General features: G+C 34.2%; 1 protein-coding gene across 4 annotated transcripts in view; it reads right to left on the minus strand.

Annotated features, from left to right (window-relative positions):
- Positions 1–73: 73 nt before the first annotated feature.
- The window catches only part of LOC125070232 (zinc finger protein 608-like), a 91,305-nt gene continuing 67,778 nt past the window's right edge, over positions 74–23,600 (minus strand). For 2 of the 4 annotated variants that reach the window (XM_047680006.1, XM_047680005.1), the window contains 9 exons: positions 12,890–13,013; positions 6,057–6,144; positions 5,162–5,891; positions 4,582–4,791; positions 3,933–4,043; positions 3,515–3,837; positions 3,175–3,328; positions 2,589–3,069; positions 74–2,207 (listed from right to left, as the gene is read on the minus strand). In XM_047680006.1, the coding sequence (XP_047535962.1) occupies positions 2,146–2,207; positions 2,589–3,069; positions 3,175–3,328; positions 3,515–3,837; positions 3,933–4,043; positions 4,582–4,791; positions 5,162–5,891; positions 6,057–6,144; positions 12,890–13,013 (2,283 nt within the window). In that variant the 3' untranslated portion in view covers positions 74–2,145. Of the gene's footprint in view, positions 2,340–2,588; positions 3,070–3,174; positions 3,329–3,514; positions 3,838–3,932; positions 4,044–4,581; positions 4,792–5,161; positions 5,892–6,056; positions 6,145–12,889; positions 13,014–23,600 lie in introns of all 4 variants that reach the window. The other 2 variants (XM_047680007.1, XM_047680008.1) reach the window with 2 other exon arrangements.

Below are 23,600 nucleotides of genomic sequence, written 5' to 3' on the forward strand. Positions count from 1 at the left end.
TTATAACATTTTTTATATAATGTATGTTTATTTAGGGGCTAAGGAAATAAAACATTATTAAGAAATAATTTATCTTTATTATTCCTTTTTTCAACGTCTCGAATTCTTTTCTAAGAAATCAAAGTTGGCTTTACTTACATCGAAAAAATACACAAATAATATATCGATACATTATAATACAACAATGTGTTGCATACCAAGTCACTGGTACGATACAAAATAATGAAAGCGTAATGAGCCGCGACTTCGCGTCGATTGATATAAAATAATTTTCAGTCTATCAACGCACTAGCGCTATACAAAAAAACATTTAGCGTGCTTTTGTTATTATGTACATACAAAATAAACATTCACTTTTATCTTTTAGCAAAACCTAAACAATGTTTGCTGCAGTTTCTTATAAAAATAGAAGTTCGAATTCGAATATTAATGAAACATGCTCAAATAATCTTCGTCTTTCAAAACTAATAAACTTTAATCCAGAAATTTATATTCTATTACCAATAATGCCCTTGGGTATTTTGTACATTAATCTTTCTAATTATATCTCAAGTTAAAATGTTTAATTATACAATTTCTGTATATTGCAAGGAGTTTAAATTATTATGAAAATATCATTTTAGGCTCAACTGAAGTTTTGGAAAAAAAAAACCAAACAAAGTTTCATTGAGAAACACTAAACGATAAATCTTAAAATCGATGTTTAAAATTCTTCATAGAATTTTATTTACTAAATGAAAACACTTAGGCCCCACAATTTATACAAATCTCAGTTTTAATTTCTGAAACAGGTACACGCGTACATTGACTAACCTCTTTAAACAATACAGAGTCACTACATATAATATTTGTCATCTATGTGTTACAGAGGTCCACTACTTATGTTGAAATGCGATCAATCGACGTGCCTCTTTCATTCGACTAAAAATACACTCGGATAATTACTTAAAATACATTTACACTTAATGTGCTGACACTAGAACAACGATCGGTTTAATCTGTTATAGATAGGAAACATTGAAATGCAAACACAATACAGGACAGCAGCCGCATTAAGACGTTCGACTGGAAGACTATTCTTTGTTAAAATCAATACATTCTTGTCCTACCAAATATTACGATAACACAAAAATTAAGTTACATTAATCAAAATACAGCTTTTAACTAACAGTGCAGTACAGAAAGTTATGGAAACGCTAATCCCTTGTATTTGTGAATATCGGACTATGAGATTTTTTTTTTAATAATATTTATCTTAAAAGCCAGACATACATACGCACAGCGATATTCAAAACACTCCACAATTCTATAGAATGCTCTCTACATTATAAATAGTCGCTTCTCGCTAGTACCGAGACTGATTACGATTTGTGCACGCTACGACTCATGTTATGTTGATCACATTGATGCCTTTAAACTTACACTATATTACTTAAACTAAATATCGAATTATCTTACGTTTACAACTAGATACGGTCGATTTTGTTTTGTTGGAATGCTCTTTCATAAATAAAGATCTTAGTACACTGTATTCAAGATATAATTTTACGGGGCTTCAATCATCAGTACAATGCCCAGGACAAAGAGAGAATTCGATTTTTTATATTACAATATCGATCAACATACTGGACACTAATAATAGTCATGTAATTTACAGATATCGCTAATATGTACAGAACTAGTTTGTGCTTTCACTAGTTAATTACAAAACAAAAACATTTCAATGTGGAGACCGTTAAAGTCCAATATCCAATGTCCCTCCAACATTTACACGTTCACAACAACCACAATGGAGTCCTCGAAACCACAACACACTTCAACTAAAACTCAGGTAACTATTAGTTCACATTCTATAACATTCAAAGCGCACGTCACATACACATTTGTGGGTAATGCGAGATCACAGTGTTTAATTATGGCTACAGGCATAGAGATAAAATCGATTCACTTTTCAGTTCACAGTTTATTATAGTCTTCAATAATCTCACTAGAGTCACAGTTTGTCACATCCGGTTATAGTATCCATTGTCGATTTTCGATCGATCGAAACGTCGATATTCTCACTCGGGTCTATTTTTGGTCGACTCGCCGCTCGGAGTCGACGAAACGTTAGAGGCCGCTTCTGCACTTATCGTTTGCGGTTACTCATTTGGGCGGAGTCGGAAACGAGTTGACGACCGCTTGGGTACTCGCCAGAACGGCTGCCGCTGGAACACATAATCTTCTATTAAAGTCTCTCTCTGTTAGTAACTTTCAATATCCCGAATGACATCTTTCTATTGGGGAACGTTACACTTGTGCGGGGCTCGGCCGCTTTTCAGCCGAATGCTATCGCGCCCCTGCAACCAATGACACGTCAACATTAGCAGCGACCGGGATCGCATGGGGTCGGGTCGGGGCGTGAGAAAGATGTATTCGAGAAAAATGGAATTGGGTTTGTATACAAATGGTTACATATCGATCGGAATATAGAAAATAGTAATGGTATTGTATGAGTAATAACACACAAATTGATATACAGAAGCAAAAGAACCTGAAATTATGTGTAAACAATGAGGAGACCGTGTTAAGTAGCATAGGTAACGCACCAGGGTAGGGCGGCGGGTACAGCGGGTAGCCGAGCCCCACGTGCGTGTGGTGGTGCGTGTGCACGTGGCGCTGCGGCGGCGGCGAGCGCGGCGACTCCTTGGGCGGCTCGGGGCGCGGCGGCTTGCCCTGCGGCGACTTGGCGTGCTCCTGCAGCTCGTGGATCTTGTGCGGCGCGGAGTGCGGGCCGTGCGCGCCGTGCGGCCCGTACGCGTACTGCGCGCCGTGGCCGGGCGGCAGCAGCTCCAGCTTGGCGGGCGCGCCCGGGCGCGACAGGTCCTCGGGCGCGTGGTAGCGCGGCACGGTCCAGCCGCCGCCGAAGCCGCCCACCAGCATGGGGCTCAGCGGCGCCCGGTACACGGGGTCGAAGGGCAGGGCGCCGTAGTGCGGCGGCTGCATGTACGGCGGCAGGTAGTACTGCGAGGTCGGCGGTGGCGGCGGACCCTGAGTCTCGGTCGTCGGCTTCTGACCCTCCTGCTTAACCTGAAAGTATAATTATGGTGAATGAACGAAAGCATTATCGACATATTTTGCGCACTAGTGAATCTATCACTAAAAATATACTCGTGGTTCCACCTCCATCCATACCTTAACTTCCTCTTTGGGCTTGTCGTCTTTGTCCTTGGGCTTATGCGCGGGTTGTGGACGTGGACCTCCGCCCCCCCCTGACGCTCCCGGCGGGCCCCCTACCTGCTTCCCATCACCGCCTTCTTTGCGACGCTGTTCGAGGCTCATATAATATCTGTAATATCCAAAGTCATAATAAATCATCTAATTTTATATTTCTTTACACTATTTCTATCTACACATAGCGATCATATATTTATTATAATATTTAAGACAAGGCATAAATACGCAAAGTACATTTGTTAAATATGACATAACACATTAATGTTTATAGATAAATAACTGTAGAAAGGAAACCAACCTTCTTAATTCCTCTTCTCTGGCGTGCGGTGGTCTCTGGAAGGCGTAGGGTCCCATCTGTGCTTTCATCTCTATACTCTCCTTTAAGATCTGATGATTTTCATTCGGTCTAGATGGATCCTTGCCATCCGCGGATCTGGACTGTTTACTCTTATCTAAAGGACTTGGAGTAGTTTTGGAACGATCTGACTCCTTGGATTTGTCATCTACGGGTGCCCCAGGTGGGGGTCCCGATTCCACGTTGTAGGGAAAATTTGGAACGTAGTTGTAGGGGTAGAAGTGAGGTGGAAGGACTTTCTGAGGGCCACCTTCTGGTTTTCCGTCCTAGAAAATTTAAATATATCATTTTATAATGATTAACGAATATGTAAACAAAATCTTTGGGTAACAAATCTTGGATTGTAAGTTTTCAAAATTACCTTGAGGTCAGTCTTCGGGTCTCCTTTGGAAAGGTCTTCCTTGCCTTTATCGCTGGGCGGAGGGGCACTGGCTGGATGCGCGGGCGGCAAGTATGGCGGCTGACCATAATACTGTATTGACAAAAGTATTTATTTCGTTAACCTAGCTCATTACATTTGTATAAAAATAAATTTATTTCTGGTAATATAAGTATAATTATGATAATTTTTGCGTTATTTTTGGTCTAGGTAAGTATCTATTAAATTATTGACATTTCATTAAATATAAAATAAAATTATATTTATTTTTAACATATTTTGAAAAGTAATTAAATAAAGATCATTTATGATCCTATTATTCAATGAAAGCTAAAATGTTTCAGTTAATTTGTACTTTAAGACTGTATATATATGTATATATTTATCTATTATAGTACAAAAAAATCGTTCTCTAATTTGTTAAATCATTATTAAATGTGATTATAACTTCTATGTAGATTTTTTTTAAATATTTGAGCAATTGTACGTACATAAAATTAGTGATAGTTGTCACGCTATATGTGACAACTATTCATAGAAAAGGGTAAGTTTCAGTAACAGCTTTCAGTTGTGAGTAAATTTTAAATATTAAGACTTATGGTAACAACTATGATATGGATTACTATTTTACCTGATGATACACTGGGAAAGGTCGATGACCGGCGTCAGCATCAGCGGCGCCCTCTGTCGGAGCCGCGTCATCGGATATGTCAGAGTAGGCCGGGGAACGAACTCCTGGTGTAGGGGACCGTCTCGCGCGTCGCTTGCCTGGCGACTCGTCAGGTGGAGACTCCGTCGATTTTCGCTCTTCCGATGGCATTAATGCTGAACGAGGCTTAACCTGAAATGTATCGTAAAGTATTAGTTTAGCAAATTAATAATAAAATGCGATATTCATTTAATCTTTAATGGAACGTCACACTAAATTATCTCATTTATGAGATCGGTGCAGTGTGAAAGTTGCATGCAAATGGATTTTACGGCCGACCACCTAACAACCCTTCTCGAGAAAAATTTAGCTTGTGTGTGTTTTTTTTTCAAAATATCAATCACATACAATTGAATCATTAATGTATGGTCGTACTAATTGTTCAAGCACAAAATAATAAAACACTAACAGTATTCTGTTAGAAATATATTTAAATGAGTTATGTTTATTACAATATTGTTCATTCTTAATAGCACATGAATATTCAAATGAAATTTCGTACCTTGAATTGTGTCAGCTGTGTCGTCGGCTGTAATGTGGGGAGAGATTCGGGTGGAGGGGTGGCGGGTGCGGGAGGAGTAGGAGGACGTTCTGCTTGCGGCTGCGGCTCCGGAGTCGTCGCGAATTCTTCGAATCGAGGTTGCGGCGGGGACTCTACTGCATCTGTTTTCTCCGGAGATTTTTCAGGTGACTTATCACTTTTTTCTTCGGGTGATTTTGTAGGAGTAGGGGACTTAATTGGAGTGGCGGGCGTTGCGGGTTCTGAAGGTGGCCGTGCCGGTGACGCCGGCTCCACTGTCGGTTCCTCTAATTCAGAACTAGAGCCGTCTTTATCATCCTCATCTGGCGATCCATGCGCATGCGATCGGTGGTACTTCAAGCCGTTCGCATGCTTGTACTTCTTCGAGCAGTTGGGCTCTGGACATTCCAGTAAAACTGGGTCTGGTGGAGGTGACGACGGAGTAGGAGGTGGGCGTTTTGTTTTAGGAGTAGGAGGACGTTCTTCCGCATCAGAGTTGCGTTTTCTTTTGGAGTCCGGTCTAGGAGGCGTAAATGGAGTTGGAGAAGGTAGCGCTCGTCGACCTTTAGCTCCGCCATTTCGCAGCTTACTATGTACAGAGGACCGAGTCTCGGTAAAGTTTGTCATGTCAGTGGGTGCGGCACCTCGACCGCGTTTAGCTCGCCCTTTAGGCGTCCGAGCATCCAACTCCTCGGTTGGGGAATCGCAAAATCTGGAAAATACATATTAATTAATCATTGTCTGTTCGTATATTCATTTAAACCTATCAAATAATTCTAAAATGACGTTATATACTGTTTATTCGATATTTTAAAGTTATATAACATATGTAAATTCAGTTAATATTATCGGATGATCGATGCTACTAATTACTAACCTCGGTGGCGCCCAATCATGTCGGGTGCAGTCTAATAGAGTTCCGACGTAAGTCTTCCCTCGCCACGTTACATTCACGACTAACACACCTGTAAAAACAAAATGCATTAAGGTAACACTAACATGAACAGATTATTATTAGTGTCGAAACTTTTGAATTCAAATTGGGGTCGACAAGGGCAAAATGGATGCAGTTGAGTTATTGGCGAAGCGATCCAATTTGTCACGAGGGCGCTGATTTGCATAGAGTGAGAGGGGCGAGGGGCGTGCGGCGTGCGGCGCGCGGCGTGCGGCGTACCCGGCGCTCCAGGAACGTGACTTTAGCCGCATATTTAGAAACGCTCGCGTTACCCTAAACCACCCTCGCTTATCACGCTTGCGTGCTAACTTATGCAAATTTAATTAATCAATTTAATCCCGTTCTCCACGGCTCGTATAAAACTTTCCACCAGTTTATATGCTGTTTTTACGTTTTATATAAACGACTATAACGTTTTTTATTCAGCGAGCCCGTACTTAGTGAGCGTGTTAATCCATTTGTCCGCAAAACTTATTCGAGTGTAGAATAAACAAATTGCGATGAAAATAAGGGTAGCCGGCAGTCCCTTTTTAATCCCCAGTCGAGCTATTTTTCCACACGTGTTATAAAAATAAATCTTTACATATATTGAAAAGAGGTTAAGTATAACTAAGATATTAAACTACATTCTACTAAAAACAGAGTTTATTAAAAACATTCACTAAGGATTAGAGTAATTGTAAAATCAAACAAACATCTAGACATAAACACGACACAACATTACCATGACGTATGGTATAAATCAGAGGAATAATAAACAGATGAGGTCGCTCGGTAGCCGGCTCATGCGATGTCTCAATAATTCTCTTTCAACATTTATTGTTCCTCAAAACAATGGACACATAAAGCATTTCTCTATAAGCCATTAGCATTATAAGAGCGAGTTATTGTACTAAGTGAATCAATGGCCACGAAGATAGATGAATTAAATTGTCAGCACGATTTAACGATAAATAGTATCAAGTTTTGTGAATGAGACGTTTGTATATAAATATATATTAGGTTAATAGATGTTTAATCTTCTCTATATGTTATTCTAGAAGTACACAAAACTATTATTCGGGTAGTTATAAAAGTGAAACTTGTATATCGATACCGGCAGTAAATAAGGGTCAAAAAAAGAAAACTTGTTTATTAGTAAAGTGACATTCTGTTAATGTCCCAACTGCTGAGTTTGCTCAGGCCTCCTCTACTTTTGAGGAGGTTTGGAGGATATTCCACCTCACCGCTTTAACACCGGTCGGTTTACTCGGGGTGTTTACCCTCCCTACCGATCTCAACATGACTTATAGACGTAATTTAGCTTAAATTTGTTTGTTAAAATTCACGTGATCTGTGAGCCAAATTAATGCTTGAATACATATAAAAGTTATATAAATACGTTTTTATTAATACACAAAGTTTATTTTCTTAAATATAAGTCCACGGACGTGCTGTACGTGCCCGCGGTGTATCTTTTATTGTTTTGATTGGCTTTGTTTTTGATGTGCTTGCATGTTTGTGTTTCCAGGCAACAAACAAATGAAATATTAATACTTTGTAAAATTTTAATTGGACGTACGCAAATTAAATTCAAAACAATTGAATTGCATATGATAGTTATTTTTTTAGAAATACACGTAAAAACTCTATTGTTTAAAATAAAATAAATAAGACTTGTTATGATTTTGAAATTATGTTTGTTTTGATGTTTATAAATGATATACTCTATTTTTCTTTTGCACACTTTCAAACATTATTTCCTACTCTCCTAGGTTGGCTGATATATGCTTTTATCATGACGACCACCCCTTTCTTACAATATATATTTTGGGTTAGTTACAAAAATATTAAATAAATTGCTATGACTATATTATACTGCCTTCATTTAATTTGATAGCAATTAGTAATTTGATTGCACAAGTCATACAAATATTTAACAAGATCTTCATAAACAAAATGTATCTTGATCTGTGAAAAACATATTTTTTATTATATTTTAGGAACAAAAAGATTTTAATATACCAGTCGATAGAGTGAATCATTGTGAATAAAAATAACGTTTTTTACGTTGCTTTATATGTATTTTCGGTATAACTATGATAGCAAAAAAAAATGTTTTTTGTATAGATACGCATTGCGGTAAAATTACACAACGCTTTGGGATATTCCTCCAAAATTCTTCTTTGTATACTTATCGATCGAATAAAGGACTAACTACGCTAATTTACGTTATTCATAACAATATAATATTACTTTAAATAACATTAAAGTTTCTTGGTTTGTTTTATTAAATGTACTTAAACAGAAATATTGTCTCCCCAAACTTTCATCATTACGGAGACCGACTGTATTGACTTTATTTTACTTCTTGTTATTTTAAAAAGAAACTAAACTTTCGAAGAGGGTAAGTACCAGGATAGCAGGAATATTAAAAAGTGGGCAGATGGAGATTCCAAACTCAGGAAATTGTCGAGCGCGCCTCACTTTTATTATTTAGGGGTGGATTTAGCTTGTAAATGGTTAATATGGGCGACCGGTCACGGAAAAGTTAAATTAGACGTCCGGCCTTTTTGTTTGCGTGTGTCCACTTCGATTTTGTACGCTTGTCACTAATGGATATAGGCCTCTGCGGACTAAAGTTATTATTATATCATTATTCTTGAGCATTTAACTAACTAGATACAATATGCCACATTGCTCAAACATTTTACATGAGACGACTCTGTTTTTAATCACAAAACACATTTTTAATGTTGACTATTAAAGACGTTATAAGACACTGTTTTTACTAAACCGCAAATTAAAAATTTAGTATAATAACGTATATATGTAAAATAATTGTTAAATCATTTTTAGTCAAGCGTTTACTATTTAAATAATTTTATTCATTTTTTTTTTGACCTAGCCATTCATTCGCACAAAGCGCCGTCTACTAACTAATGTATCCTGATTGAGATCGCTGTGGCCATACCAGGAGAGCAGAGCGCTGAAATAGGTTCATTTAGGTTGCTAATTACCCCGGGCCGTAATCAACTGACTAATGGTTGTCGAGCTCTCGGTCGTGCAAGCACGTTTTTCCACTTCGTCTTTTCTTTGATATCCGTGTAATCGTTGAATAATATACATTCATTTTTAATTTATTAAGTTTATAGAATAAAATTTGTATATTTCTTCCATAATTCCGTATAATTCGGCTCCGAAATAAAATAATGAACATACATCTGCTGAGTATGTTATAAACATTGAATAATATCAACGAAACTAAGATGTTATTCAAACAAAAATATTAATATTTTATATGTACAATATAAATAAGACAGATTGTTTTGAGTAAATAAACTTTTATTTTCGTTTTACCGACTTATATTTTTACATGAAACCAATAAACGTACGTAAAGTTTGTTTTTCTCAGGATGGAACAAAATATTCTCACGAGTCGATGTCGGTTGGACCGAACAAATTTAAGATAAGTTTATTCACCGTTGTTTCTCCTGTGGGCGGCGGCTCTAATCAGACCTGACCGCAGCCATTGTTCTCACACATACAAACAACGCTCCAAGCATTCGTTTACACCCATTCAACGCAAAGCAAACTTTGTGCTCTTAAAAGCTTGTCGACGGAGTTAATTAAAATTACCGTCCGGACCCACTTTACGCCGCTGATATAAAGTCATATGATAACAAAAACAACTCTTTTATCTGTCACCATATATTTTAATTGTATCATTCTACGAATTCATAATTCAGGCTTTAATATTAAAACGATTTTTGTAAATATCTTTGATTTTATGCTTTTTTTTATAAATATTGTAGTCTATAAAAACTAATTGGTTATTTATTATGATTACATTAAGAGAAAATCAACTACATACGAAGCTTAATTATTTTTAAATTCATTTTTCAATTATACAATTCATCATTCATGTTATATTTTAAAACAAAATTACACATACAAACGACCATTGCTTTAAAATTAACAACTCATTTTACCCAGTGGAATCTAAGTAAGAATTACAGTATAGTTTATTGGTGCGTTATTTAACTAAATATTGGTAATTAAAAATACCACAGAAAACCGGTCATTAATATAAAATATATATTTAAGTATATTAAAAAAAGGCACAATATGGCGAATTGTTTGAATAGATGGAAATAAATCAAATCAAAATATTCCATTTTTAAGTAGACCCATAGCAGTTTTGAATTGTCGTGATACAGTATCAAATGTAATTAAATTAAAAGCTACCGCCGATTAAGAATTTAGATTCTAACGAGGAGAGCCGACGAGAAAATCAGTAGTTACTCTATTCTACCAATTAATATTTTAATTAAAGAAAACAATGAATCCATTTTTAAACTGAAAATAAATTTTAGAGACAATAAGCTGACTAATCAAAATAAATACGTATATATAACGAGTAAAACGCTTTCAGGTAAAATATGAAGGCAGTTCCACGAAACGTAAGTCTTCAGTATTTAATTTCCCTAAGCCCCTCTGGTATTAACCCAAAATAAATAAGCTGGAAGGGCGTGAATTTCCCCTCCGTCCAAGTGGATAAATTTGGAAGTGCCGGGCAGATGTTGATTTATTGTAGAGTTTTATAATAATTATTCGTAACGCTGAGGGAGATGTATTGTGTTTCTAATAGCATAATATACAACAAGGAGAATAAGATTTAATTGATTTTAATAATTCACGGCAAAGTGGTCTCTATTGTATTCGTAGACGTATCAAAATTGTACTCCCGCGTGATATGTATTAACAGTGTGTTTTTTCTAGTGATCGACGGTTGTGTATCATGGATGTATATTAGCGGGATGAGAAATAACTCATCGTATAATAGATGAATGGAATGTAACATAACCTATATTATCGTGGATATTTTATTATAAATTTACTATCAATTCGTTTCGTTCTCATGTTTTAAAACATAAACATGTTAACTGTGACTTATCGATGATTGATTATGTATCGATCAGATAAGTTATGTACTAAAATAGGTAAGTCACATAATAAGTATGGTAGTTATTTGGTTGTTTGTAAAAAAAAATATAGATATTTTTGCCTAATTTTCGTAGATATATCTATCTATCATATTTTATGTCAATAACTGACAACTTCATATTAATATTATTTATTAAATTTGTAGTCAATTGTACAAAAGACGAGTGTTGGTTGCTGGTTGTACTGGCTTTCGTTGAGATACATTATAGCACAGAGGAGCACAGAAATCGTTTAGCCCGTTTATAGTGCTTCTATTATTATCATTCATATGTGTTTGATTGTATCTCATTAATTTAAAAAAATATATATTTATATAAACCAGTGTGACGTTGTAGAGGACTGGTAGCTATAGTAAGCAATAAAAACATCAACACTATTGTTGATAAACAAGCATATAATACATATAAAAAAACTGAATATTTTTTTGTTTCGTACAAAAATGTGAATGTTAATTATATAATAATAAATTATATATGTATTTTTTAAGCGATTTTATTAATAATTAGAAGTTATATAAAAAATTAAACTATAAATATAGATACTTGGTAAAAAAAAGGTGTTATAAGAACACGAACAAAAATATATGTTTAAATGTTTCCTATCTTCTACTGAACTAAATATTAAAAGGCATTTTATAACTGACAAATACGATATACAAAACAGTCTAAATCGGTGGGCTTAACAGGATGAAATTCTAATAGAAATTTCTTATGGAACGTATGGTTTCTGTCTAATATTACCAATGGCATACCGGCATCGGGTTTTAGACTAGTTTGTTCATAAGATTGGTTGCTAATGATCGTCAAAAAAATTGTTCTGACCAAAAAAATTCTTTCCTTTTTGAATGAATATTTACGATAATTTATTTTTGAAAACGTAAATAAAAAAATTAAACCTTAATCTCTAATGGTAACAATTTATAAAACAGAGATAAAATATATTTCGCAGAAACTTTAAAAACAATCTACAATTTAAGCCATACTTGAACTTATTTCTTTCAATTAAGCGGATAGTATCGCACCCGGTTAGCTCTGTAATTACACGGAGCCCTGACGCCACTGTTTTACACATTACATGACGGATTGGCGTTAAAAAACCCATGGTTCGCTAAAATTACTTCAAACAAACTGTTTTAATTAGGTGTTTTTTTTCATGCCGATGATTATTTTTTTATCTCTTCTTTGAATGTATCCTTTTCGTGTTTAACACTGTGTGACTTATTAATTAATAATCTTAACAATTGTTTCTGCTAATATTTATTCATTGCATATTCTTGAATAAAACGTCTTTATACATAAATTAATAAGAGTTTAATTAGAGACACGAGTTATATGTGATTACAATGATTTAATAATACCTATTAATGAAATGGTTTTGTACCTTAAGTAACATACATAAATGCAATAAATTTGATACCGTATTATGGTTATAATAGAGGTACTAATTGTAATTGTAGTATATTTTTTTTATCGAATAGTACTGTATATATACATAGTATTAGTATCAATTAGGCTCAGCTTATTTTTGTAAATTATGGCCTAACTGGTTGAATATTAATTAGTTTCGATACTCGGATAAAAAATATTAGCCAATTTTTTTTTATTATTTTCTAGAATCTGCTGACAAAAATAACAAGAATATTTTTAAAGGTAAGTAAGGGGTATGCGTGGATCGCTAAGCGGGTACAAGTACCAGGCGTGCATAAGCGTGCTGGAGGTGTGAAGTGAGGCGCTACGGTGCGTTGGGTTCGTGCGCTAGTAACAACTCACCACCTTCCGTTTCGTGCCACACGATGCCCTCCAGCGTGACCGAGGTACCAGGCTCGCAGGGCCCCAGGCAGTCCGGCTCGGTGATAGTTCCCACCGATGTACCGACGCATACTTCTGCAGTCTCCTATGGAACAAAATTTTTACTTTTAAGAAAATTCAAAATATTTTTTACTTATGTAATTATATCATTATTCATTATATATAATACGATTAAGATTTTGTTAGTTCCAATGGATCTATGGGTCCCGATCGATCCTAATTACGCGACTGTTAAAAAAATGTCTGTCTATTCAAAAACATTATTTATAAAACATAAGATCTCTAAGAAGAAGCGATTGTTAACTTTCAATATTGTCGATTAACTTATAAATTATTATTATTTAATTAATGATCTTTTTAAAAATAGAATTAGTGAGTAATTTACAACTATATCATAGAAAAAAAAAGTATTTTAATTGAAAATCCTTAAGATTATTTTTTTCTTCTTTCTTGGTCAATAGAAACGACAATCGCCCGCGGTACTTACTAGGATTGCATAAATGCAAAGAGCGTTTACGGTGTGGAACATAATAAAATGAAGCCATTTACATTCAGCGGCCGATATGCGAATAGCAGAGCAATATCGCCCCGTCTCTCTCACGCACACGGTTAATGGCATCGCAAATTATGGAGTCGAGCATCCCCACAGTGAATCCGTAGAGATGTCGACTCGCAAATGTACTATCGGAAAAATAACAAAATTTTATGTGAATTGCGAGAACTTATAATCTTTTCACGTTTCGGTAACAACTAATATTGGCGAGAGGATAAGCAATGCTTTTATATGCCTTATATAAAGTGATCGTACCAAATGTTTATTTAAACATATTTTATCTAAAATATGTACGATAAGTGTAAGAGAGATCGAGCGTGATAAAAATTGGCAACAGCTTATAATTTGGACTTAATATTTGAGACATGACGTAACTGTATCATGTTCGACTTCGGATTGATTGAAACATTGGCAAACACAAACAAGTGTTTGTGTCGAACGAGTCTGATCTTTCATCATAGATTAAATATATATATATATATATGATTATGTTTATACATGAACACCCAATTATTAAGCAAATACAATAATCACTGATAATCACAGATACATTTGTAAGGTTATGAACAGTGTGAATTCATTTACAATTGTAGTTAATATATTATACTTTAAGAGATTATTATATTTGAATCAGATAATGCACAATAAATAACACGAATAAAGAGCAGTTGGCTGTCATTTTGGCAATTATTGTACAACAACGCGAGCGTCTAGACTGCACGAGTGAATGATATCTCCCCATGCGACCGGCAGCTGAATTCAACTAAACTTGCTAACGTTTCGAATAAAGCTTCATAAAAACATACTCACTGCCCACCACTCGGTACATTAGCCGCAAATAATGTCTATTTTAACAGCTGGATATCCAAACTTTAACTATGCTGTACAGTGTTAATCGGACTGTAACATTAATTATTGCGAAACGGCTCGTAAAGCGACCTTATCCTATATCCTATACCATTATATCAAGTATTTGCTTCATTGGTATCGTATCGTCGGAATGTAATCGCATGTCTAAGCATCTTAAGCGATAACAGCAAATAGACGATTATCTCATACCCACGCGTCGAATATAAATAGCGTAAGCGTTGCATTGTTAGACGAAGACAAATGTGCGATCGTCTTACGCCCACTCGGTGTCCGTTACGAGACAATACTCTGTTTATTTGTACAGTTAAACCGCATATTAATATTTCGACACGCCATGTCGCCATTAGTCCTTTATGAGCGCCTCGCCGTTATAAGTCGAGGGGAGGCATTGTACGCTAGACGGCACAACTAGAGGGGTCGCACAGTTATGAACGTCAATGCTCGCTTGGAGTCGACTGCAAACAAGGGTCGCCAGCTGCCGCTTTATCTCGCCAAACGAACTTTACGACGGGAACTCGAAAAAAATTTCAATTCACATTAACATTTCAATATAGCTCGAGCGTGCGCTAGCGTATCGGACGCAAATAAGAGATGCAGTCGCGGCGGTGTCGGAAGACAATACATAGTAAATCAATTCAGGCGACGGGAACAAAGGGGCATCCCGGGGCGGAATGTAATGAGCGAGCAGACTTCGATTAAGACGCCGAAGGGAGTCGTTTGAAGATCTCACTGTGAAGTGCGACGCAGCAACTAATTTGTAGTCTCCATCGCATCACACCGCAAAAGGAGAGCGCAGCAACCGACACCTACATGTTTACTGACTCGAGACAATGGCTCCTCCGAAGACCTGAGTCACAACATGTCGCTAAAATGCGAGCCCGATTTACGCGTTGCCGCGAACGACGACAAATTTCTTGTAGATTACGATACACATTTGGCAACCGTTGCTTCTGAATGCGATGTCTAGCAGCGACCGAATTGAAGAACGTTATAGCATTTGTCATTACAATAATTTAAGGGAATGACACGATTAAGACTAACGTTTACGGTGAGCGAGCAACGTGGCATGCCAAGGGTAATAAATACCGGGGTGGAATCTAAAACGTCTTGTTTATACACAACTTACCGAGTGCTATATAAATTTAGTCATGAATGTGTGTAGAGACAATAATTCTTCTAGCTCACAAATGAAATAAACTTATACATTCGAAGTCATTTATGTTTTTTATTTACTTATAAGACTAGCGTTTTTATATTTTAATAATTGTATATATTATTCAAATACACTGAGATTTGAATAATACGTCAAACATATTTTTTGTATAATTATGTAAAAATGTACATGTTAAAATTTTTATCTTAAAATGGTCGTACATAAAGTTAAGTTTAAAAATTAAATTACAGAACAAGCTGTATCACATTGAACCTCGACAAAAAATTAAATCAAAATGTAAACGAACAAGATAAGGAATTAATTGAAAGAAAGCTTTGCGTAATTGGTCTAAATGCTATTTTTCTCATTTTATTTATAACTCTCGAGAGCCACGTTTTCTTTGCAATGTTGTTTTAGATACGCCAATTAATAAATTTCATATTTTAATAAAAAAAATGATTTATAATTGTTTAAAGCAAAATTATATCTAATTGAAAGCTTTTGTGTTTTTTATTATTGTTTAATTTTTCAATTCTCCACAGACGCTTTGTCCGTGCCTTTGGTTTATCTTTCCATTATTTGAAATGTGTTTGAGTTTTTATTTGATGACATGTAATTTCAGGATTCCAATTTTAATTTATCATATCAAATGTGTATAAGGTGATGATTCTAGTTGTTAGGAAATGAATAATTTACCGACATTATATTATAAATGATATAATATAATGATGAATAACACTTAATATTATGATGACGTTAACTACATATTTCTAGTCCGTGTTATTAAGTATCGCGATAGCAAGTCCCCTTTACCTATAAGTATGGAACAATTTATCATGATATTGTGCTTTAGCTCAAATGATTTCGATCTCCTTCTGATTTATTATTTCCTAGTCGATTATATTATTTTTGATTAGTATATAATATAATTATTATTTTATATGTATTCTTTTTATTTACTTTTAGATAGTGTTTTTATGTAAATCTTGCGAATAATTTTTAAACAAATCAAAAGAAATACAATTCAATCATTAATTTTTTTTTATTTATCGTTTGTGTTGTGAGGAAACCACTACTCTATACTGAAACAGAGTTATGGAATAAGTTCTAAACCATGTCTTTCAGATAAGATTGTCCCGTGATTGTTGTCATGGGACGATATCATGATGCCCAGCCTGTAATGTCATAATAGACTTCTAAATTTAGATTTAAACGCAATTTTTATACATTTCAAGTTGAAGCTTCTTTCTCATAATATTTTCCTTTCATGTTATAAAAATAGTAGTTGTAATTATCGCTCACTTGAGTTGCAATAAAAACTAAACTTCACGGTCGGAATGATACTTGGATCAGATAAAGATGACTATATTATAAAAAACGTACATACAATCATAACGATCTGCCACGCTAACGTAAACTCTATGAACGTAAAAGTAGATACTTTTAATATAATAATATATGTATAAAAATTAGAATTACATAATATTTAAAGACATTCCATTAAAATCGTTTTTAATGATACGTAACAGCAACATAATATATCAAATTTGTGAGTGCTTATTTGTACGAAATAAGTGATTTAAGTAGATAAAATTAATATAACTCTAATTAATCACAAACATTCAGTTATCGTATAATTTTAACGAGTTGAAAGGCATAATAACATTGAAAACAATCGCACCCTCGTCGGAGACTCGGCAATATTAATTAAAATAAAACCTCACTCCATCGACTGATGCTCTGGTAATTAAAAATAACTATAGCGTAACATTCAATTTTATAATTAATCCTTTAAGGTTTTAAAACTTTAATATTTATTTTTCATTGTTTGATAATTCTAATTTCTTTTTTAATGTACGAGTTTTGTAAGTTTTACCACAAAATTAGTTTTAATCTATGCCTCTATCTATAACGAGTAGACATGAAAAGTCGCTTTTACCCTTAGCTGTTTCTCAACTATATTAAATTACTAAACAGATTTTGATGTGGTGTTAACTAATAGAAAGAGCGATAAACGAGGAAGGTTTGTATACATAATTTAGTAAATATATTGCACAAAAGTATTTTATCCAATAATCTTTTCTCGCGCTTACTTGTTTAACGGTGGCTTAATCATAAAGCGATACATCAGAACAATGTAACCTAATAGAAAATTGTAGGTCTTAAAAAGATTTACAGAAAAGTCCACGATAGCACGACGTGTTTATCTTCTAAGGTAAGGTTCCCCCCATATTCTACTTTTATATATCTGTTTTATTAGTAAAACTCTATAGTTTATTTGCAAAACTATATTAATAAACTGCAGTCGTGCGAAACCGGGCCGGGTGGCTAGTTTTGAATAATAAAAACTAAAAAATATATGACTATTTTTATGTGTACACATTCATAATTCACAAATATATATAGCTATGTAGCTATTGTTGCAGCATATTTTCATTGGCAAAATTAGTTATCCATTTTATTGTAAATGAATAATTCGACTATGAAATGTCAGCATTATACTTTATAATAGAAGCATAACAGATATAATTATTTATAACAATGTTTTATCAAATGTAAAACGAATATCTCGGAAAGCTTGCAATCGCAGATATTAATATAAAATTATATAAGCAAAATGAAATTCCGAGGGAAATATTTTTAATAAACACGAGCCGCCTGACAAAGACTTATTCAAAGAGGAAGTTCTAATAAAAGACGTTATAATAAAAGCTTCCACGGGCTAAGAATGGCATTGCTGTTTTTATACTTCTGCAAATGAAATGTATTGAATGAATAACATGACATAATTTTTTACCTTTTATAGTTATACACATCAGATGTATTAAAACAAAGTCTATTCCATATACCAAATTATCATTTGCTCTTTTCAAAAACGTATAACGGATTTCCATGTAATATGTATAATATATTTGGAGAAAAAAATGTGTACTCGCCCCGAGTAATATTCCATTAAATATGTCAACTTTCTTAAGTAAAAATTACATTTCTTTATTCTGACTAAACGCTAAGTAACAAAAGTCTAGTGCGACGTTAAAATGGCGGCGATGTCTACCATAAACTCCTTTACAACCAGTTTCTTACAAAAGAAAAAGTTTTCATTCAAAGGAGGTTTAAAAGCAAGGCAGACTGCGCGTTATTTGATACTTGCAACATTGAAAATTAGTTTTATTAATGCAATAAAAATTTATACACATGGTCAAGGAGGGTGAGTAAAATAATTTATTATATTAACTTCTTTTTTAATATATTATGATGTCAGTTTGCTCGTTCATGTCTTATGAATAATATAATGAAAGCAATTCGAATTATTTAAAATATATTAACATTTAAACGCCGTTTAATAGTATACTAAATGTCTTTATAGTTTATAAATAAAAGCTATTATCGTTGTTTATCTAAAATAAGTTGTTATTAATTTATCATTGTTTAAGATAGTATTATTATTTATTACACTAATATTGTTTAAAACGTTTAGTAACATATGTTTATTGAGTAGAAATAAAACATTTATTTTATGGAGAACATCAATATCGATAGTGTTATAATAAAGTATAATTGGATAAAATACTTACTTATTTAGTTTATTTTCGAATAAATATAATAATAATAACAAAAGATTAATGTACATAAATGTCAACATCTCTTCTTCAAAAATAAAACAAAAGCAAATACTAGCGATGCTCGTTTTAACATTGTCATATTTATTTATTAATAATTATGATAGATGAGGTCAACCCTTGGCTTACTCACTCATCGAACTCGAACACCACTCATCGACTTTTCTATTGAGCACCCAGCAAAATCACTACAGCACGTAAAAAAATACGGACTTAGAACTGCGAGCTAAAGCCATCACGCTTCGTCGCAAGTTGACTACTAGTAATCTAACAATGCAAAAAAATAGATTTTAAACTTCGCAATGATTTTGAATACCAAGTGTCCGTTCTCTCTAGACTTGAACTCGCAACCTTAGCTTAAAATCCACGCTTTCTATTTGTATCATGTCATTGCTAAATTAAATTATGTATACATATTTGCTTGAAACTTAACTCAATGTAAACATTTGAATTTCAAAATGTTATACATTTTGAGACTAATTATATTAGCTTTGTGTATTTTGTTCTACGAAGTATACTTAAGCGTCTTCGCAATAACAAATATACTTATTGAAATTGTTAGCTGTATTTTCACGAGTACGTTCTCTTAATAATATAAGCCTTATTGATATAAAATTGATTTAAATGTTGTATGTTTCGAATTATGAATAAAACGTAAATAAAATATATGCTTAGTTTATTCAAAATAAAATAGTAACTTAACCAATATTCGACTCTTTCGGTTAATTTATACCAAAATTGTTACCAATGCATATAAATGTAATTTGTTTCGCGGTCAAGTGGTTTAAATGTTTTAGGTGTGTTTATGTTTTCCGCATTTATCGGAAAAAGACCTCGACGTAGGACATATGTTTATATCAATAGAATGGACGTTCTATATTTAATTACTGGTTTTAATTTTTAAACTATTAAAATAATGGAATTAAAAAAAAAGAAATTTAAATATGACCTTAGATAAATATAAAAAGATTTCGTGTCTTTACAAAAAAAAAAAAAACAGCGTGATAATGATACGTGATCGGAATGATATGCTATACTTTTAGCATTTAAATAAGCAATCTACATATTACATCATCGTTTGTCCTTATTGACTATCCCGCACAACCGAAACTATAGAGCCTAGAAAGCTGAAATTCGGAAAATAGGTTAATTTTATAACGTAGGTATCCGTTAAGAAAGTGTATTCCCTAACTATATCTTTAAAAACAGGAAATTAAAGTGTTGGTATGAATTTTTACTGTACGAAGTCGGGAAATCGCTGGCTTTTTAATAAAAAATACTGATGAAGTTGCTCAATATTAAGAGATACGTGTTGATAAATAAAGTGAGAAAAAAACTCAGGTAGATTTTTCGATAGGTACCAATCCTACAGCCACAGCTGTGAAGCGTCTCCTCTAATGGGAAGGTTATTTTTGACAAAGGATTTTTTTTTAACGTATTATATTGCTAAAGGTCGTTTTTTTATCATTCTCTTTGATTATCTATATCGAGTTGAAGGATAACTAAAGTTTCATAGCACAGCGATAACCAACTTAGGGTCTTTTTTTAAAGTGTTGATCACTCTCCCCTGCTTATAAAACATCCTGATTGATAGGTCAATATCCAAGCTGAGGCCCGAAATTGCAATTTGCATTTTAACTAGCTCGTAACGAAGTTCACAAGCTTTGTGATAGAATTGTTCGAAAAACTACCAAAAGGAACGCGAACGAATAACGTATGTTTAATTTAACTAATTTCAGAATTAAAGTAAGACTTGATGAATTGATAGAAAAAATATGGAAATTAATATTTAGGCTTCTGTTAAAGATTTAAGCGATAGTTAAACATAAACATAAACATAAGCAGCCCGTAAATGTCCCACTGCTGGGATAAAGGCCTCCTCTCCCTTTGAGGAGAAGGTTTGGAGCATATTCCACCACGCTGCTCCAATGCGGGTTGGCGGAATACACATGTGGCTGAATTTCGTTGAAATTAGACACATGCAGATTTCCTCACGATGTTTTCCTTCACCGCCGAGCACGAGATGAATTATAAACACAAATTAAGCACATGAAATTTCAGTGGTGCCTGCCTGGGTTTGAACCCGAAATCATCGGTTAAGATGCACGCGTTCTAACCACTGGGCCATCTCGGCTCTTAAGCGATAGTTAACCTAAGATAAATTTGGTGATGAAAGTTTGCATAGGAGTTTGCCATTTTTGATGCTTATAATGAATAAATTTATAGAAATCGATGTTTAACTAAGACTTTTTTTTGAAAATCCGTCACTTAAATGGGTAATATTGGGATGAAAGTTTATAAGATCTTCATAATTTAAGTAGGAGGTATAGATAATTCGATTCTGATATAAATTAAGCAGAGAAAGAAGTTCGTCGTTTTGAAATTACGGTATGTAAATTAGAATTTCAAAAATCTATAAACAACGCAGGTTACGAACAAGATGTTTAAAACTAGAAAATCTGTACATTTCAAAAACACTCAAGTTATTGTTCGGTATAAAATTAATTGATAAAACTGTATAATAAAATAAAATTAAAATATTAATTAATAAGATAATATAAAAACAACTATCAACATGATCTTATAAAATATTTTATTATAAGCAAATAAAAATCAACAAAAACTCAGAGACAATTTAATATCATTACGGCTTCAAGATGGCGCGTACCGACGATACAATCCCGTTCCAAAAATGTGGTAATTTTTAGCGCTGTAGCTTAATTCAGTTCGGAGAGAATTTCGAATCTGATTCATATCTTTGGACCGGGTTTCGTTTTTATTCGCTTTCCGCAGCCTTTTAATTTGAAAAATAGCAACAGATTTTCTACTAAAACAAACAATAATATACAAACAAAATGTTGTTATTTTAAAAAACAATTTAATTCACTAAATTACTGTTAAATCGTTAAACTAATATTTTATAAGCTTCTTTCCCCTACAATACAAATATAAACAGCGATGCGAACACCGATTGCCCGTTTAAATCACCCTCGTTCCAGCACGAGTGGACGCGGCATCCGTGACCCCTCCGACAACGTGTTATTTATTCTCCTTTTGAACCTCTTTACGAACTCAATATCGAAACTCGATTTTTCTCCCAGCTCTGGTAAGATAGAGGCGGATTATTACAAATGTTCTTTATACGGTCGAGATGAATGTCGACGTTTGCAAGATGCGTAAATAAATAAGTTAAGCAGAAAATAAATAAAGTAGTCGTTCAAGTTATAAAATTTGCTCCGCGAAATATCAGCCGTAATGTGAATATTCATGATCCGGAGTCATATAAATATTTCTCGAGACAGCCGAGCGCGTTAATGAAACAAGATGCTAACTCGAGACACAAAACTCTAAAGTTATTCATCTCGCGTCTCGCGCGTCTTTGCGCTCAGGCTATTATTTCAAATTATTTTTAATTGCGTAAAAGCAAGCGAAAAACACAAGAACAGCACTTTGAGTTAATTACTCTCGCAATAAAGTATTCAAAGAGCTCCTCGAGACGCAGTACCGTGCCTAATACAAATATTAAACCGTAACCTTTCCGCTTTAACAATTCTTGAAAAGAAAATGGACCGTGAAAATCGTAACACAACAATGGCTCGTAATGAAATCTTTTTTTTTACGGCTACGCCGGGCCTGAGCAATTTTAACCTCGTTTTCATTGAAATTCACATTTCATCCGAATAACAAAGGGTTGGACTCTTTGGCGAAATGTCAATTGTGAGGAGGGTAGCCGGCCGATGTTCCTCCGTAGAATGGAATCATGGATTGCGGACAGTGGACATGTAGGGCGACTGCACTATTTATACGGATACAGGCGCGGCTGTACTCGTGTATTGTATACCTACCGCCGTCAGAGATACTGAATTATGCATGAGAGCCAACGAATGTTTTAAAAAGTTAACAAGGTTTTCCGAGCTTTTTCTTTGTTCTGCTATTTTACCAAGGAAAACAAATTGCCTGTATTCCGACAACGCTACAAATATGATTCGTCTACGTGTATTAGATGCTGACGCTACGAATTATAAAAGAAAGATGCGGTTAAATATTATATTTTACTTACTTTCTAGGCAGATGCCATGTATAAAAGCGTTGTATACCTAGATCATTATATTATAATTTCTAACACTATTGCTATCACGCAAGAATATTTTGCAAGTATAATATTAAGATCACATTGAAAACATTATCACGAGTTAATCTCTTTTGGTAAAGAAACAACAATTAAAGTGTAGTCCGACTAAAGTTGGCTTTTAGTGTAGCTCTAAAAGTTGCGGTTTCTCCGTACCGCAGGCTTTAGTGCGGATATCTAGCCGATAACAGGATTACCGCGCCCTCCCGCCTTGTTACCGGATAATTCGCACGCAAACTTCCTCGAACCCTCTACGCGATACTGCTCTCCTGGTACTTTATTTGGACAGTTCTTTTGTTGTAATTTTTATAAAAAGAAAACAGATGATGATCCTCTTTTTAAATTAT

Source organism: Vanessa atalanta, chromosome 17, assembly GCF_905147765.1.
Source record: "Vanessa atalanta chromosome 17, ilVanAtal1.2, whole genome shotgun sequence".
Classification (NCBI taxonomy): domain Eukaryota; kingdom Metazoa; phylum Arthropoda; class Insecta; order Lepidoptera; family Nymphalidae; genus Vanessa; species Vanessa atalanta.